Genomic DNA, 17,583 nt, shown 5'->3' on the forward strand with positions numbered 1-17,583 from the left:
ATATGTTATATATTTTTATTTTAATTTCATTAGGCACTTCCAATTTCCCCGTGATTTAGACTAGTATGCTTTGAGATATGTATTGTTTTTCTTGATGTAATTACTTTGTAATTATTTAAACATTTCTGAATTAAAAAAAAGTTTTCCTTTAAACCACTTGACACAATATATATATATATATATATATATATATATATATATATATATATATATATGTGTGTGTGTGTGTGTGTGTGTGTATATATAATTTTTCTTTTGTTCCTTTTTTTTTTTATGTACACATCATTCTAAGTGTCACATCCCCCTGTTCAGGTGCTAGAGTTTTGCTCATATCTTTATTCTTCACATATTTTTCACTGAGTGACAGCGTACTGTAATTTATCTAGCTTCAGCACACACTCTTCCCTAGTGTTTTGCGATTTCCAGAAAAATATATATTTTCTATGTGTGAATGCTTATTGTTTTTTTTGAATGATCATAATCTATGTACTGTGGTTGATAATATCAAGGATAGCGCAGGTCCTTGTCCCCTTTTAAACAGTACTGTGTAAGCGTTGCATTTTTTTTTTTTACACGTGCACAATTAGTTGGAGATTCAACACTTTATGTACGTTTTATAGATGTTATTTTTATAAACAGTATCCTTTGTAGTGCATATTTTATGCTTCATATTTTATGCAGTTTTATGAGTGTTTGTTTACACAGTAAGAATTGTTTTCTCTCTCATGTTTGTACATTCAAAAGTGTACAACAGTATTTATTTTTTCTTTACACACTATGTTTTACCACTCAAACATCTAGATAGAGTATCTTGGGAGGCATTTCAGTAGTGGAGACAAAAACTGTATCTGAATTCAAGAAGGCTTGGGACAAATACATAGGGTCTCTAAGGGAGAGGAAGGCTAGTAGATGGAATGGATAGGCAGACTGGACAGGCCATATATTTCTATTATAGTTTTTTAGTAGACTAAATTCCAAGCTTTACAATGGTCAGATGCATCAGCAACATTTGTCATACTAACGGTGAAATCTCATCTCTTTTCTTTAACTAGAAACAGAGAAAAATGAAGGCAGGTAGAGACCACATGGCCTATCAAGTCTGGCCATCCATGTCATCTACTCTCCCTTTGAGATCCTATGTACTTGTCCCAAGTTATCTTGAATTAATATACAGTTTTTGTCTCCCCCACCTTCACCAGGAGGCCGTTCCATGAATTCACCACCTTTTCTCTAAAGAAGTATTTCCTCAGGTTACTTCTGAGTCTATTTCCTTTCACTTTCATCCTATCTCCCACATTCCAGAGCTTCCTTTCAATGGAGACTCGCCTCCTGTGAACCTATGCCACCTAGATATTTAAACATCTCTATCACATCTTCCCTCTCCCACCTTTCTTCCAAAGTATACATATTGATATATTTAAATATGTCCCCATACGTTTTATGATGAAGACCACTGACCATTTTAGTAGCCGCCCTTTGGACCAGATACATTCTGTTTATATCTTTTTTAAGGTATGGTCCCAGAATTGTACACAAAATTCTAAATTAGGTCTCACCTAAGTCTTATACAGGGGAATCATTACCTCCTTTCTACTGGTCATTCCTCTACCTATGCACCCAAGCATCTTTCTAGCTTTCACCAAAGCCTTTTCCACCTGTTTGGCCACCTTAAGATCATCATATATAATCACAGCAAAGTCTCAATCTTGCTCTTCACCCCATAAATTGAACCGTTCCCTTCGGTTTTTGCAGCCCAAAGGCATGCATTTTGTAGCATTACACCTTAGCTGGCAAATTCTGGACCATTCTTCAATCTTCGCTAGATCCTTCCATACTGTGGACCCTACTGACATTCAGTCTCTCTCTGATATCAATTCCGATCTAAGAACAAAACAAAAGAACAAAAGTGTTGCCATACTGGGACAGACAAAAGGTCCATCAAGCCCAGTATCCTGTTTCCAACAGTGGCCAATCCAGGTCACAAGTACCTGGCAAGATCCCAAAACAGTACAATACATTTTATGCTGCTTATCTTAGAAATAAGCAGTGGATTTTTCCAAAGTCCATCTTAATAATGCCTTATGGGCTTTTCTTTTAGGAAGATAGCCAAACCTTTTTTGAACCCCGCCAAGCTAATTGCTTATATCACATTCTCTGGCAATGAATTCCAGGGTTTAATTACACATTGAGTGAAGAAATATTTTCTCAGATTTGTTTTAAATTTACTACTTTGTAGCTTCATTGTGTGCCCCCTAGTCCTAGTAGTTTTGGAAAGAGTAAACAAGCGATTCACGCCTACCCGTTCCACTCCACTCATTATTTTGTATACCTCTATCATATCTCCCCCTCAGCCATCTTTTCGCCAAGCTGAGGAGCCCTAGCCACTTCAGCCTTTCCTCATAGGGAAAGTCGTCTCATCCCCTTTATCATTTTTGTCACCCTTCTCTGTACCTTTTCTAATTCCACCATAACTTTTTTGAGATGCGGTGACCAGAATTGCACAAACTATTCAAGTTGTGGTCGCACCATGGAGCAATACAAAGGCATTATAACATCCTCATTTTTGTTTTCCATTCCTTTCCTAATAACACTTAACATTCTATTCGCTTTCTTAGACACCGCTGCACACTGAGAGGGTTTCAACGTATCATCAACAATTGACACCTAGATCCTTTTCTTGGTTGGTGACTCCTAATGTGGAACCTTGCATCACATAGCAATAGTTCAGGTTCCTCTTTCCCACGTGCATCACTTTGCACTTGCTCACATTAAACATCATCTGCCATTTGGATGCCCCCAGTCTCATAAGGTCCTCTTGCAACTTTTCAAAATTCTCTTGCAATTTAACAACTTTGAATAACTTTGTGTCATCAGCAAATTTAATTACCTTACTAGTTATTCCCATATATAGATCATTTACTAAGACAGATAACTGACTTGCTTCAGGACAACAAATTGGCTGTTAACCCTGTGAAACCATGCTGTGTTCTCATTACAGCCTAGTCTTCTTGGCTCTATTATCATTACCCAACAGCAATCCACAAAAGGTTTAGGAGTCATTTTGGACAGTTACTTAACTTTTCAACAGCAAATCACAGCTGTTTTCAAGAGCTGCTTCTATAGGCTTCAGCATATTTGTTCTAGCTATCCTTTTCTCATCCATCTGCCATGAACATTCTTACTCACTATTGTAATTTGCTTTATAAGGGCCTAAAAACCATACACATCGGCATCCAATACTTCAGAACACTGCAAATAAGCTGATTACAGGGGAAAAACATTTTTGACCACATCACCCCCTTCTCAAAGAAGCACACTGGCTCCCAATAACTCACTGTATCATTTATAAAATTTTGCATCTAGTCTTTAAGACTCGCTTCTCAGGCGAGCCACTTTATAGTAACATAGTAAATGACGGCAGATAAAGACCTGTACAGTCCATCCAGTCTGCCCAACAAGATAAACTCATTTTACATGGTATGTGATACTTTATATGTATACCAGAGTTTGATTTATCCTTGCTGTTCTCAGGGCACCCACCACAGAAGTCTGCCCAGCACTCTTCTTGTACTAAAAGTTCTGAAGCTAATGTCGAAGCCCCTTAAAATTTACACTCAAGCCCATCCATATCTATTCAGTCACAATCAGGGCATAGACAATAGAAGTCTACCCAGCACTGGTTTTGCTTCCCAATTACCGGCGTTGCCACCCAATCTCCGCTAAGATTCTGTGGATCCATTCCTTCTAAACAGGATTCCTTGTGTTTATCCCATGCATGTTTGAATTCCATTATCGTTTACATCTCCACCACCTCCCGCGGGAGAGAATTCCATGTATACACCACCCTCTCTGTGAAAAAATACTTCCTGACATTACTCCTGAGTCTGCCCCCCTTCAACCTCAATTCATATCCTCTAGTTCTATCACCTTCCCATCTCTGGAAAAGGTTTGTTTGCGGATTAATACCTTTCAAATATTTCAACGTCTGTATCATGTCACCCCTGTTTCTCCTTTCCTCCAAGGTATACATGTTCAGGTCGACAAGTCTCTCCTCGAATGGTTGGCAATGCAAATCCCATACCATATTTTTTAGCTTTTCTTTGTACCGCCTATAGTCTTTTTACATCTTTAGCAAGATACGGCGTCCAAAACTGAACACAATACTATAAGTAGGGACGCACCAACGACTTGTAGAGGGGCATCAACACCTCCGTTCTTCTGCTGGTTATACCTCTCTCTATGCAGCCTAGCATCCTTCTGGCCACGGCCATCACCTTGTCACATTGTTTCTTCACCTTTAGATCCTCGGACACCAACACCCTAAGGTCTCTCTCTTGAGTCGAGCTTACTAATTTCTCCCCTACTATCAGGTCTCAGTATTTAAGATCTTCTATATGGAGGGTACTAATGACTACAGGGTGGAGCACAAAATCAGGCTTGCCGACTGAACGTGTTCAAGATGTCAGGTGCTCAGGTTCTGAGCACGTGGGCGCGGACTCTGGAGCAATCGTGAGCCCTTGGGCTGCTGACGGGGAGCGGCAGCAGCAGGCAAAACTCACCAACCAACACTGGGCTAGCACACCGGCAAAAGCAAGGACTGCAGAAGTGGACAAGTGAGCCAGAACACACGCACTGGAAGGTACTGGACTGGAACTCACTGGACTGAAACACATGGGACTGGAACACACTGGACTGGAACCAGGCTTCACCTACACTTAGCCGCCGTTCCCTGGGGGTTGAGCCCCTGGGTGCAGGCAGCCGGCAGGGCTTGGAGGAAAACTGGTACTGGAACTAGCAGGCAGGAACACCCGAGAACACACACTAGGAGGGACACTAAACAAGCCAGACCACAACAGGGTTCAGGATAGGAATCAGGATACAGGATTTCCGAACAGACCGGACTGGAAGGAAACTGAAAGCAAGCAGGGCAGACACAAGCAGGAGGGGTACTGAAGCTGAAGCCAACCAGCCCCAACAGAGGAAATACAGATACTATACAGGGAGAAGGACTTTAAGACAAGCTTGACTAACCAGGGTGGGGCAGAAGCCCAAGGAAACAGGGAACCAGGATACAGCAGTGCCCACAGGCACCCAGACAAAAAGCAAGATAGAAGTGCTAACTGCACAAGGGGTTCAAGGTTCTCAGACAGGAGGGAAAGGAAACCAACAGCAGCCAGGATTCAGAAGTGCCCACAGGCACCTAGACAAAAACAGGGCTGCAGTGCTAACTGCACAAGGGGTTCAGGGTTACACAGACCGGAAGGAAAGGGAGCCAACAGAATAGGATTCCAGATACAAACAAACAAGGAATACAAACTAGTAACCTATGAAGCAAGACAAGGCAGAGGTGCTCACTGCACCAGCACTGACCTGGACCTTTGGTGTTTGCAAAGGCCCCGAATGCAAGAACACCACTTCCTTATCAAGGCCCTGCCTGATGATGTCACAATTACCAGACATAGCCAGACAGCATACTGAAACACAGAGAGGCTTAACCCACCCAGATGCAGTATAGTGGGGTAATTAGAGCCACGATGGAAGCAGCCTGCACACAGAGACAGAGCTAACTCAGGCAAAACAGACAGAAGCCAGCTCAGAAGCTGACCGCCAGAAATAAGGCGAGTCTGGGAGGGGTCACAGCCACAATCGTGACGCAAGAACTGCTGGCCGGGAAAAGATTGTTCTCATCTGGTGAAGAATGACTGGGATTGGATTGGTCTGAAATAGTACATATACATAAACTCACAATTCGGACTGAATATCATATGAAGACACTAATAGAATAGTGTCATGTACAATGAATACCTAGAGGTTTGTGTTGGAATAAAGAACCACGCTTCCTGGATGATAAAGATTTTATAATGCAATGGAATGAAGTTATCTTGCGATGTTCATTGCACCTTATGTTACTGACCGTGGATAAGTTGCAAAGGGAACTATCCAAACAGCAAGCAGATCTGCAGAACAAATTAGATCAAATGAAACTAATGTAAGGTGATACTCTATATGACACCCAATATGCTTCACACTTGGGCAGTGATGGATAAATATAAATTGGAGGTCTGCAGTCAAACAAATATCCAAATTTAGACGTGATGAAGCGGACTATACAAGGGGTATGTTTACCGCTGGATAGATGCCAACAGACGGTCCAAGAGGTATTGCAAAATGAAGAAAGTTGGATTTGTGATTCATATAGTATTGAGAATTTGTTTATATAATCATTAAGTTGTTTGGTTACCAGGCTTTCCATTAGTTTGATTACTAGTGGGATAGATGCTACTGGATGGTAATTAGTGATATCGTTTGTTTTTTTTCTTGGTGTCTTTTGGTATTGGGGTGAGTAGGATATTGCTGTTTTCCTTAGGGAAGAGACCTCGTTGAAGCAAGTAATTTAGGTGGGATGTGAAGTCTGCTGTGAAGCGGTCAGGGGCTGATTTTATTAGGTAGCTTGGACAGGTTCTAGTCGACAGTGGGTGTTGGCCAACCTTCTAATTGCCTGGTTGACTGTTCTGATGGTGAGGAGAGAGAAGTTTGACCAGATTCGGTCAGCTGGGTATTTTCCGGGTGTTGGGTTCAAACCATTGAGGAAGTATTCAATATCGGTATTGTCCTGAGGTAGTGTGTTGCGTAGGTTTGCAATTTTTTGGTTGAAGTACTTAGCAAGTTTGTCTGCAGCTGGGAGGTCTGTGCTGAAAATGTGAACTGTGCATTCAAACGCTGAAATTGAGCTTCTAGGAATATTGTATACTTTGATTCTTTAGGATCTTCTGGATTTTTTGCACTGATTCAGCATGCATCAGAAAAAGCATTACACACCCTGGACTGTTGCTTACAAGAACTACACCTTTCAATATGCAGATCACCACAGCACCCTAAGATAAATTTTATACTTCACATACTGCTCTTTATACTATTTGATTGAAAGAGTAGTTATTGGTGCTATGATGGTGACATGGTGTCATTACAGTCACACGAGACCTAGGTCTGTGTAATGTGCTATAAAAACTGAGCACCCTTTACACTTTATATAATTTATTATTTTGAACATTTAGTCTATCATTGAGGTTTCTGGAGTACTTGTAGTCTTATTTCCATACCAACCGTTCATAGAATTAACCCAGTATTTATTTAAGATTAATTTTAACTGCCAGACCCTTGACCATTCTTCTAACGTTTGGAGATCCCTTCTCATTGTTTCTACTTCCCTCAGGGTATCTACTGTATTGGCTATTTTCGTGTCATCCACTAAAAGGCAAACCTTTCCTTCCAACCCTTCAGCTATATCTCCTACAAATATATTAAATAGAATAGGCCTCAGAACAGATCCCTGAGGAACTCCTCTGCTCACCTTCCTTTCCTCCAAGCGGATTCCATTTACCACCACTCTTAGCCACCTATCGGTCAACCAGTTTCCTATCCAGTTCACCACTTTCGGTCCTTTCAGCTTATTCACGAGTCTTCTGTGGGAGACCACATCAAAGGCTTTGCTGAAATCCAAGTAGATTACATCTAGCACACTTCCTTCATCCAGTTCTTTGGTCACCCAGTCAAAGAAATCAATAAGATTAATTTGGCAAGATTTTCCTTTGGTAAAGCCATGTTGCCTCAGGTCCTGTAACCCGTTGGCTGCTGAAAGAAAGTTAACTATCCTTTCTTTCAGCAGCGACTCCATTATTTTTCCTACCACTGACGTAAGACTTAATCTGTAGTTTCCCACTTCTTCCCTGCCTCCAATTTTGTGGAGGGGTACCAATCCCATGGGACCTCTCCCATCTCTAAAGATCTATTACATAAATCTTTAAGAGGTCCTGCTAGGACCTGAGCTCCCTCACTATCCTAGGATGTATCCCATCCGGCCCCATAGCTTTGTCCACCTTCAGATTCTCAAGCTGTTTATAAACTCTTTCTTCTGTAAACAGTGCAGTATCCACTCCATTCCTAGATGTTCTCTCGGCAGCCGACTGCGGTCCTTCTCCAGGATTTTCCTCCGTGAATAGCAAAGAGAATTGTTCAGCACGTTCACATTATTTTCATCACTCTCCACATAGTCATTCTCATTATCTTTCAGTCTTGCAGTTCCATTCTTATCTTTTCTCCTTTCTCCAATATATCTGAAAAAGGTCTTGTCACCTCTTTACATCTTTAGCCATTTTTCTTCTGCTCGTGCTTTCGCTAGCCGTATTTCCCTCTTTGCTTCTGAGTTTAATCCGATAATCTTTTCCGTGATCCTCTCGTTGGGTTCTTTTGTATTTCTTGAACAAAGCCTCTTTTGCTCTTATTTTTTTCAGCTACTTGTTTGGAGACCCATATAGGCTTCTTGCTTCTCTTGGTTTTGTTTACTTTCCTTGCATAAAGATCAGTTGCCATATTTATAGCAGCCTTTAGCTTTGACCACTAATTTTCCACATCTACACCTTCCCACGCCAACAGCTCCTTCTTCAGGTATTCCCCCATTTTATCAAAATCAGTACGTCTGAAATCCAGTTTTGTGTTTCTGCACTCCGCCTTTGCCCTTATATCAAAGTGATGATCACTATTATATAGGTGGGCACCCACCCGGATACTAGAAACACTTCCTCTATTCATGAGCACTAGATCCAGCATCGACCCTTCCCTCGTGTGTTCTGTCACCATTTGTCTGAGCAACGCACTTTGACAGGCATCCACAATCTCCTTCTTTCCAGTTCTGCAGATGAGACATTGCAATCCACGTCAGACAAATTGAAATCTCCCAACAGTTGCACCTCCCCTTTCATACCAATCTTTTGAATATCTTCTAGCACAGTGATGGCGAACCTTTCAGAGACCGAGTGCCCAAACAGCAACCCAAAATCTAATTATTTATCGCAAAGTGCCGGTACTCATTGTGGGCGGAGTCACCACATATGACTCCACCCCTATGATAGCCACACCCCTTACACCAGCCATGGTGCATATAAACAGACATCATTGAAAATATTATACTAGTATAGGAGAAAAAAATAACATGGTTTTCTTCCATTATAAATCATTTCTGTAAGCTGTTACAGCTCCAGCATACCCAGTGCAAAATAAGACAGCAGATGTAAATTCTCAAATTGGACATATTCCAAACACTAAAATGAAAATAAAATGATTTTTTCTACCTTTGTTGTCTCTGATTCTGCTGCTCTCTTAACTCCGTTTCCAGGGCTTCCTTTCCATTTCTTACTTTACTTTCCTCCTTTCTTCTTAATTTCTTGCCCTCCATCCATGTCCAGCCACCCTCCTCTCCCCTCCAGCCACAGATGTCCAGCCACCCTCCTCTCCCCCCTGCCTGCCCGCCCTCCCTCCCTCCCAGCACCAGGCAGGCCTCCCTCCCACCCAGCACCCAGCTCCAGGCCTGCCTCCCTCCCTCCCAGCACCCAGTAGCTCCCAGCACCAGGTCTCCCTCCCACCCACCCAGCACCAGGCCACCCTCCCAGCATCAGGCCTCCTTTCCACCCACCCAGCACCAGGCCTGCCTCCCTCCCTCCCAGCACCAGGCCTCCCTCCCATCCAGCACCCAGTGGCACCCAGCACCAGGCCTGCCTCCCTCCCTCCCAGCACCCAGTAGCACCCAGCACCAGGCCTGCCTGCCTCCCTCCCTCCCAGCACCAGGCCTGCTTCCCTCCCAAACCGACGAAGCACCAGGCCTGCTTCCCTCCCTCCCAGCACCAGCGCTCACCCTCCCTCCCTCCCTCCTCCCAGCACCAGGCCTCCCTCCCATCCAGCACCCAGTAGCACCCAGCACCAGGCCTGCCTGCCTCCCTCCCTCCCAGCACCAGGCCTGCTTCCCTCCCAAACCGCCGAAGCACCAGGCCGGCCGGCCGCCCTCCCTCCCAGCACCAGCGCTCGCCCTCCTCCTCCGAAATTGAAAAGGCGTCGGCAGCTAGCCTACAGCGAAATGCGGCATGGTCTTCGCTCGGAGCGCCTTTGCTTCGCTTCTGTCTCTCAAGCTGAGTTTGAGAGACAGAAGCGAAGCAAAGGCGCGCCGAGCGAAGACCATGCCGTGTTTCACTGTAGCTGCCGACGCCTTTTCAATTTCGGAGGAGCAGGGCGAGCGCTGGTGCTGGGAGGGAGGGCGGGTGGGCGGGCTGGTGCTTCGGCAGTTTGGAAGAGGGAGTGAGGGCGGGCGGCCTGGTATTCGGAGGGAGGGACAGTGGGCGGAGCGGACCAACAGCGCGCATGCCAAAGGAGAGGGCTCTGCGTGCCCTCTCTGGCACGCGTGCCATAGGTTTGCCATCGCTGTTCTATCAGATCCTTGTCTAACTTCTCAGTTTGTGCTGGAGGTCTGTATCTCTCCCAACTGTTGATCCTCTATTTAATTACGCAATCTTTATGCTCCTCCTTTCAAAATAAGCTGGTGATACCTTCATTCCGAAATATCAGATATGAGCATACTAGGAGGGGCATTTTCTTGGTACAGGGCCCAACCCATTGGAATATCTTGCTACAACCTCTCCCCTCTCAAACGACCCTCTCACAGTTCAAATCTGACCTGAAGACTTTTTTTTTTTTTTTTTAATGCATTTTCCTAGTCCTCTTTTATTCTTTTAGCATGGTGTCTGCAGAGGACAAGCCTGAAGGGTAAAGCAGTCCCCCCCCCCCCCCCCCCTTTCATTCTCTTCCTCTTTTTCCTTTCCTGTCAAATATTGTAGTTCATCTCCCCTCCTAATCATACCTTGTTCTTCCCTTTTCTGTTCTTTCAATTAATAGATTGTAAATTGCTCAGACTTATCTATGATGGGCAAGATAAATTCCTAATAAACCTTGAAACCTTCCTCATGTTATCCACACCATCAAGGGTGTATACCCTGTTGTATATTTTGGTATTCTCCGCAAAGAGGCAAACCTTACCAGACAAACTTTCAAACAATATCACTTACAAAAATGTTAAAAGGAAACAGCCAAGAACCAAACCTTGTGGCGCACCACTGGTAACATCCTTTTCCTCAGAGTGAGCTCTATTTACCACTACCCTCTGTCGCCTTCCACTTAACCAGTTCTTAACCCAGTCACTTTAGGGCCCTGTGAGAGAGACTAAAGGACACTGCCACTTCCCCTTAAGAATACTCTCTCACAGTGTGAGAGCAACCTTAAAACCCATAGTCCCACCTAAAGGGAAAGTGACATGGGAAGGGTGGAGCCAGGAGGGCACTGTCCAGTAAGTATAAAATCCTAGGCTGCAGCTTGGCTAAGGAGGCCCAGAGGGAAGCAGTGACACCCCACTGCATATACCTGCACCACCTACGAATAAACTGCAACTGCTACAGTCATATAGGTCAAGTTTGTCTTGGAACCTTGCAGTTTGGTATCTTGGACCCAGCCGGTTGCAGGCTGGCCTCAATGAACTGTTAACGATTGTGCTGGTAACTCTGGGGAGCCAGACCAGAGGCCAGCAGCATATGTTGCATGCTGTATTTCTGCAGCAACATGCCACAGAAGGACACACTTGTATGAAAGGTTTAGCTTTGTGTTCACTTTTCTTCCCCACCTTTGTACTGAACAGGACAACTGACACCTTTAATAAATATTATTTTCCTTTACCCACACCCATTGTGCGGCTCCAGTTTATCCCGGATCCAGGGCACGCCTTCTCTCATGTTACCTTAGTCATCTTTGTGGAACAGTTTCAAAGGGTTTTCTGAAATCTAAATACACCACAATTAGTGCTCTCCCTCAATCCAACTCTCTGATCACTCAGTCAAAAACTATCAGTTTTGTCTGACAAGCCCTGCCTCTAGTGAAAACCATGTTGTCTCGGGTCCTGTAATCCATTGGATTCCAAAAACTTTTTTTCTCTGTTTCAAAGCGTTTCCGTTAATTCCCTTACCACAAAAGTCAGACTTCCCAGCCTGTAGTTCCCAACCTCTTCCTGACTTCCGCTTCTGTGGAGAGGGACCACATCTGGGACCACGCCCCAACTCTAGAGAAGCAGTGAAAACAGTCAGCCAGCGGAGCTGCCAGAACTTCTCTAAGGGCCAGATGCACTAAACTTAACGAGCATGTAGTAAACCCTGGCATGCACTAAAGACTTTTTTCCGACGACGGTAGCAGCTAACGAAAACAGAATGCAGATGAGCAAATTGTGTAGAAACCCTATTGTAATGAGATGTACTAACCTTTTCCGATTGCCTTAATGCTGGAAAATCTAACGAGAGGTCCGTACCTCCCGTTGGGGCTGCACAGGATAAAACTTGGCCCAAAGTAACAAAACAAAAAAAAAAATCGGGGGAACAAAAAAACGCTCGGCTTAAAAAAAAAAAAAAAAAAAGTCATCTCCCCCCCCCCGCAGTCTTTAACCCTGAAGAAGAAGAGGTTTCCCTGCTCATCACTCCCCTCTGCAAAAATAATAAAAAAGTCTTTTCTGGCAGTGCTTCACTCAGCTGAGAGACCTGGAAGTCTCTGAGCCAATCACAGCGCATTTAGCTCGGCTAACCGCGTTGTGATTGGCTTAGGTACTTCCAGGTCTCAGCTGAGTGAAGCACTGCTAAAAAAGACACTTATTATTGCAGGGGGGAATGACAAGCAAAATGGACGTTCATTTTGCTTGTCATTCCCCCCTGCAATAATAAAAGTGTCTTTTTTGGCAGTGCTTCACTCAGCTGAGACCTGGAAGTCCCTGAGCCAATCACAGCACGTTCAGCCGAGCTAAACACGCTGTGATTGGCTCAGAGACTTCCTGGTCTCTCAATGAGTGAAGCACTGCCAAAAAACACGTTTTTATTATTGTTGGGGGGGGGGGGGGGGGGGGAATGATGGCCAAAATGGATGCCCATCCCAAAAAAATGTCCATTTTGACCGTCATCCCCCTCTGCAATAATAAAAACGTCTTTTTTGGCAGTGCTTCACTCAGCTGAGACCTGGAAGTCCCTGAGCCAATCACAGCGCGTTCAGCAGAGCTAAACACGCTGTGATTGGCTCAGAGACTTCCTGGTCTCTCAACTGAGTGAAGCACTGCCAAAAACACGTTTTTATTACTGCAGGGGGGGGGAATGACGGCCAAAATGGACGGTTTTTTTTGGATCCTTCCTCCCCAACCCTCCCCCCTTCCTCCCTCTTAGCTCAATACACCACACCTATCTTAATATTAAACCATACCATCCGGTGATCACTGGATGTCAGATGATCACCCACTATAACTTCAGAAACACTCCATTCATAAGTATGGTTCCATTACCAACTGCTGGAATAGTTCTCACTGTAGAGAATCCAGAATTTCCCTACTTCTAGAAGACACAATAGGGATACCTCAATCAACATCTGGCATCTGTCCATTTCTTCTGTCTGTGAAGGTGACACCCAGGGTTTGTCAAGCCCTGGAGTAGTGCCTTGAATTCAATTCTGTTATGAACAGACTGGGATCCTATCTAGAAAAGCCAAATCCCATCAAATAAGAGTCACTACTGCTTCCATAGCTCTTAAAAAGTTTGCTTTGCTAAAAAGCATATGCAAAGTAGTTACTTGGTCCTGGCTTCATACTACTGCCTCCACCAATCTTCAATAAATGGTTGGGTTGCTGTTCAGTGCTGAGAAATTTATCTGGAACAGTCCTGAGCTTGGGTGTCACCTACTTGTGCGCCGATTCAATCCTGCTTGTCAAGGGGAAAAGCAAAACTGCTCACTTCTTCCATAACAGGATTAAATCAGGCAGTCACTCCCACCTCCATGAGATCTGTACATCCTTAGGTGAATGAAAAGACTGCTGTACATGGGAAGGGTTGCACATTTTCAGAATTTACTAGTCCTGAGCTGTCTACAAGTAAACAACATTGCTGTCCACAACTATCTACATTAGATCAGTAAATGGAACTCACATTAGTATACGGAGGTCGGTGATGTCGATATTCAATCCAAGGAGGTACTGCCAAGGTCCGATTCAGCATCTTTGCAAATGCCAAGGAGCCCAGGAAATGGTCTGCCTGATTGCCAAATCTCCCTAACAAAGAAAGAACAAGAGTCAAGTGAGAACTGGAAAAATTTACCAACACATTCATAAAAAGGACTTACAGAAAAACTGTCTGCTAACACTTGCTCTCCCCATGGATAATCAGCTAAAAGAAACTAATATTAAGGTTTTGATAAAATGTGCAAGGAAACCACCTGCTCACTGATCTAAAAATGAATAGTTTAGAAGGAAAGGTCCACAGCATTAGCAAGATCATGGAAAATAGAATAAAATACTAGTACAACTGTACCTAACTTTAATGGCTGTTAAAAGATAGTTTCAAAAAAATTATCTATGGAATTAGCACTTTTTTAAATTAGATTACCTGATTTATGGATAAAGCGAAAGAACAGATTGCAAGCTTCCTTAAATGTCTCCTCAAAATGTGCCTCATCCCTACTTAGGTTTTCTTAAATCACTTCTCATTCCTTCTGCTTTCTGTCCACTGTTACAAATTTTAGTGTCATTCACAGTAAGATTGATTTGCCCTCCTAATCTACTACTACTAGTTATCATTTCTATAGTACTACATACGCAGTTCCCACGTTTCCAGGCATGTTTTTCTTTCAATATGTCAGGGGTGTGTAGCACCGGGGCTGATTTTCTTCTAAGATTTTCCTGTAAATGTTTGTTAAAGCTATCTAATGATTATTATTTTGGATCCAAAACCACAGAGATGTTTCTTGAATGTTAGGTTACTGTGAGGAAGGGTAGTGGTGAATGTCCAAGTGGAAGAACTGAAGAACATGGTTTACTGTCAATGTTAAATGCTGATAGCCATCTTTTTATTTGTTCTGGTCCTTCGATTTTTGTAAGGACCCCCAAAAATTGTGGGTTAAAAGGCATACAGGGTCAAATGTTTGGGTTGTTTTCAGTTTTTCATGATGTGCCTTAAAATCATGCTGTTCAAGAAGCTCTTTCTTCATTTTGATTTGTAAATTTTAATAAACATTTAAAAAACAAACAAAACAGCAGCAACAGAATTGGTAGGATTCTGAAACGCTCCACTAATTATGCTAAATAGGTAACTGCTTGGACAACAGTTAGAACCTTCCACCCAATTTTAGAGGTCATCCCTTAATACAGCGAAGATACTTACCTGTAGCAGGTATTCTCCGAGGACAGCAGGCTATATATTCTCACATGTAGGTGACATCATCCATGTCACCTGGTGCGGAGCATTAACAAGCTCTTAATGTCATTAAGAGCATGCGCAGGCAACCCCACCAGCATGCGCAAATGCCCTCTAGTCTGCCACTAGAGCTCAGGATCGATACTCTTATCTCGAAAAAGAGGAGACAACTCCAAGGGAAGGTGGGAGGGTATGTAAGAATATATAGCCTGCTATCCTCGGAGAATACCTGCTATTTCGCTTTCTCCAAGGACAAGCAGGCTAATATTCTCACATGCGAGGATCCCTAGTTCCAATCTCACTGAACCAACAACCAATGACAACTGCACTTCGCAACAGCGAGATCAGAACATAGATTAACCAGAAACCATATGCAAATGTCAGAAGTGTAGCATGGGACAGAATAAAAAATGGGCCCAGGCAGGTGGAGTTGGATTTCAGAACCCAAACTAATCCTGCAGCACTGTCTGCCCAAACCGACTATCATGTTGGGTATCATGCTCAAGGCAGTAGTGTGACAGCCTTGCAAATTTCTTCAAAGGAGACCGAGCGCAAGTGAGCTACTGACACCGCCATGGCTCTGACTTATGAGCTGTGACATAACCTGCAAGAGTCAGGCCAGCCCAGGCATAAAAAGGAAATGAAATTCACCAGCCAATTGGAAATAGTACATTTCCCAAGGGCTACTCCCATCCTGTTAGGATAAAAAAATACAAATGTTGAGAGGTCTGCCTGTAAGGTTTAGTCCATTCCCAAAAGAAAGCCAATGCTCACCTGCAGATCAAGGTGTGCAGTGCGCTTTCACCAGGATGGGCATGATGCTAGGGAATGATGTTTATTTATTTAGATTTTGCTCACACCTTTTTCAGTAGTAGCTCAAGGTGAGTTACATTAAGCAGGTACCCACTTGTTCTGGCTTAAGAGCTAGACCCAAACCCCGATTCCAGTGTTGAGTCACAATAGAGTAGACATACTGCTTGATTGAATCCCTCAGTTGAGCATGAAAATATTTCAGAGAGACACTCAACTGAGCGTCTAGACCCAGCATTGCATAAAACATTCCCAAGCGTCCAAAGACAATGCAGTAGGAGACAAAGAATTAATATAATGACGTAATTGAAAATAAGTAAACACATCCCTACGCTCAAGCTCAAATTCTTCACAAAATGCATCGAAAGTCTTGATGGTTCCCCGCTCCAACACTACATGGAATAAATAATGAATTCCTCGGGAGGCCCACCTACGGAAAACTGGTGAGGAGCAGCTGCCTGCTGGAAATGTCAAGTTACCCCGTATGGGGAGCAGAGGAGACATCTCTTTATTCAGGGTGTAAAATTTTCAAAGCCAACACCACGCTTGGCGCAGAGGCCGAAAAATAAAAGTGTATGGCCCCAAAGAGGGAGTTTTGCCTGCAGAAGCATGAAGCCAATAAGCAAAATGTAAGGGCCCAAATAGAAGAATCTCTGTGGAGGTACAAGAAAAAAACTAAGTGGAGCGAAACCAATACAAGAGGTGGTGCATACAACTGGCTACAAAAAAAACAAAAAAACAACCGAGATCCAAAAGACCCAAGCCCCCTTTTGTGTGAGGGAGCATTGCCCTAGAAATGGTCATACGAGCCTACTTCCCCTGCCACAAAAATAAATTTTCTGTAGATTGAAAGAGAACCCAGAGAAAAACCCGAATTCGTCAATCGCCGATAGCAACTGAGGTATGGCTTTATGCGGACGAAGTGAGTGTTGAGAAACAGATCATCAGCAAAAGCCAGGTCCTTCACTGATTGGGCCGGAATGATATACCAGAGATATCTGGATCCGCCAAAATCGTTCTCAATAGTGGTTCCAGGTATAACAAGGATAGTAGTGACAAAAGGGGACATGCCCTGTCTCATGCCCATCTTAACTTCAAAAGGAGATTTGATCCTATTGACTAAAGGCGTGCGGACGGTCCACAATATAAAGTTTCAACATCTTCAAAGAACCCCCCCCCCCCCCAAGCCAATGTATGTTAAAACATGAAATAAGTAGTCCCCCACAGGCATTATCAAACGCCTTTTCCGTGTCTAAACTGACTAACAATAGAGGTTCATTAGAAGATTGACTGTGGGCGATGGAAAAAGAACTTCATGGGCATTCAGAGTGAAGTGGCGACCCCGAACAAACCCACTTGATGGTCGCCCACCAGGAAGGGAATATGCTGAGCTAAGCAGTCAGCCAGTACCCGTGCTAAATTTTTAGATCAATATTTAACAATGAGATTGGTCTATAGGTCTCTACACAGTCACGCAGCTTACCCAGTTTAGGGATAAAAGTAATAAGGGCCTCATTTTCATTCAGAGAAAAACATCTCCAGAGTCATAATAGGAAATAAGAGGGCCACAAATTTGGAAAGATAGAATTTTGTAATATTCATTAGAAAAACCGTCGGAGCCTGGAGCAGACCCCCAATGAAAGTGACTTAATTACTTTTTGTATTTCTTGTACCCATAAGTGTAAGGATA

At 43.5% G+C, this 17,583-nt stretch overlaps 1 protein-coding gene across 2 annotated transcripts in view; it reads right to left on the minus strand.

The window, feature by feature from the left end:
* POFUT1 (protein O-fucosyltransferase 1) overlaps positions 1-17,583 on the minus strand; it is a 140,981-nt gene that overhangs the window by 105,584 nt on the left and 17,814 nt on the right. For both annotated transcript variants that reach the window (XR_003943206.1, XM_030213110.1), the window contains exon 2: positions 13,821-13,942. Coding sequence is in view for 1 of the 2 variants with exons in the window: in XM_030213110.1 (XP_030068970.1) it covers positions 13,821-13,942 (122 nt within the window). In the remaining variant the exon portion in view is untranslated. The remainder of the gene's footprint in view (positions 1-13,820; positions 13,943-17,583) is intronic.

This window comes from Microcaecilia unicolor, chromosome 8 (assembly GCF_901765095.1).
Source record: "Microcaecilia unicolor chromosome 8, aMicUni1.1, whole genome shotgun sequence".
Lineage (NCBI taxonomy): Eukaryota > Metazoa > Chordata > Amphibia > Gymnophiona > Siphonopidae > Microcaecilia > Microcaecilia unicolor.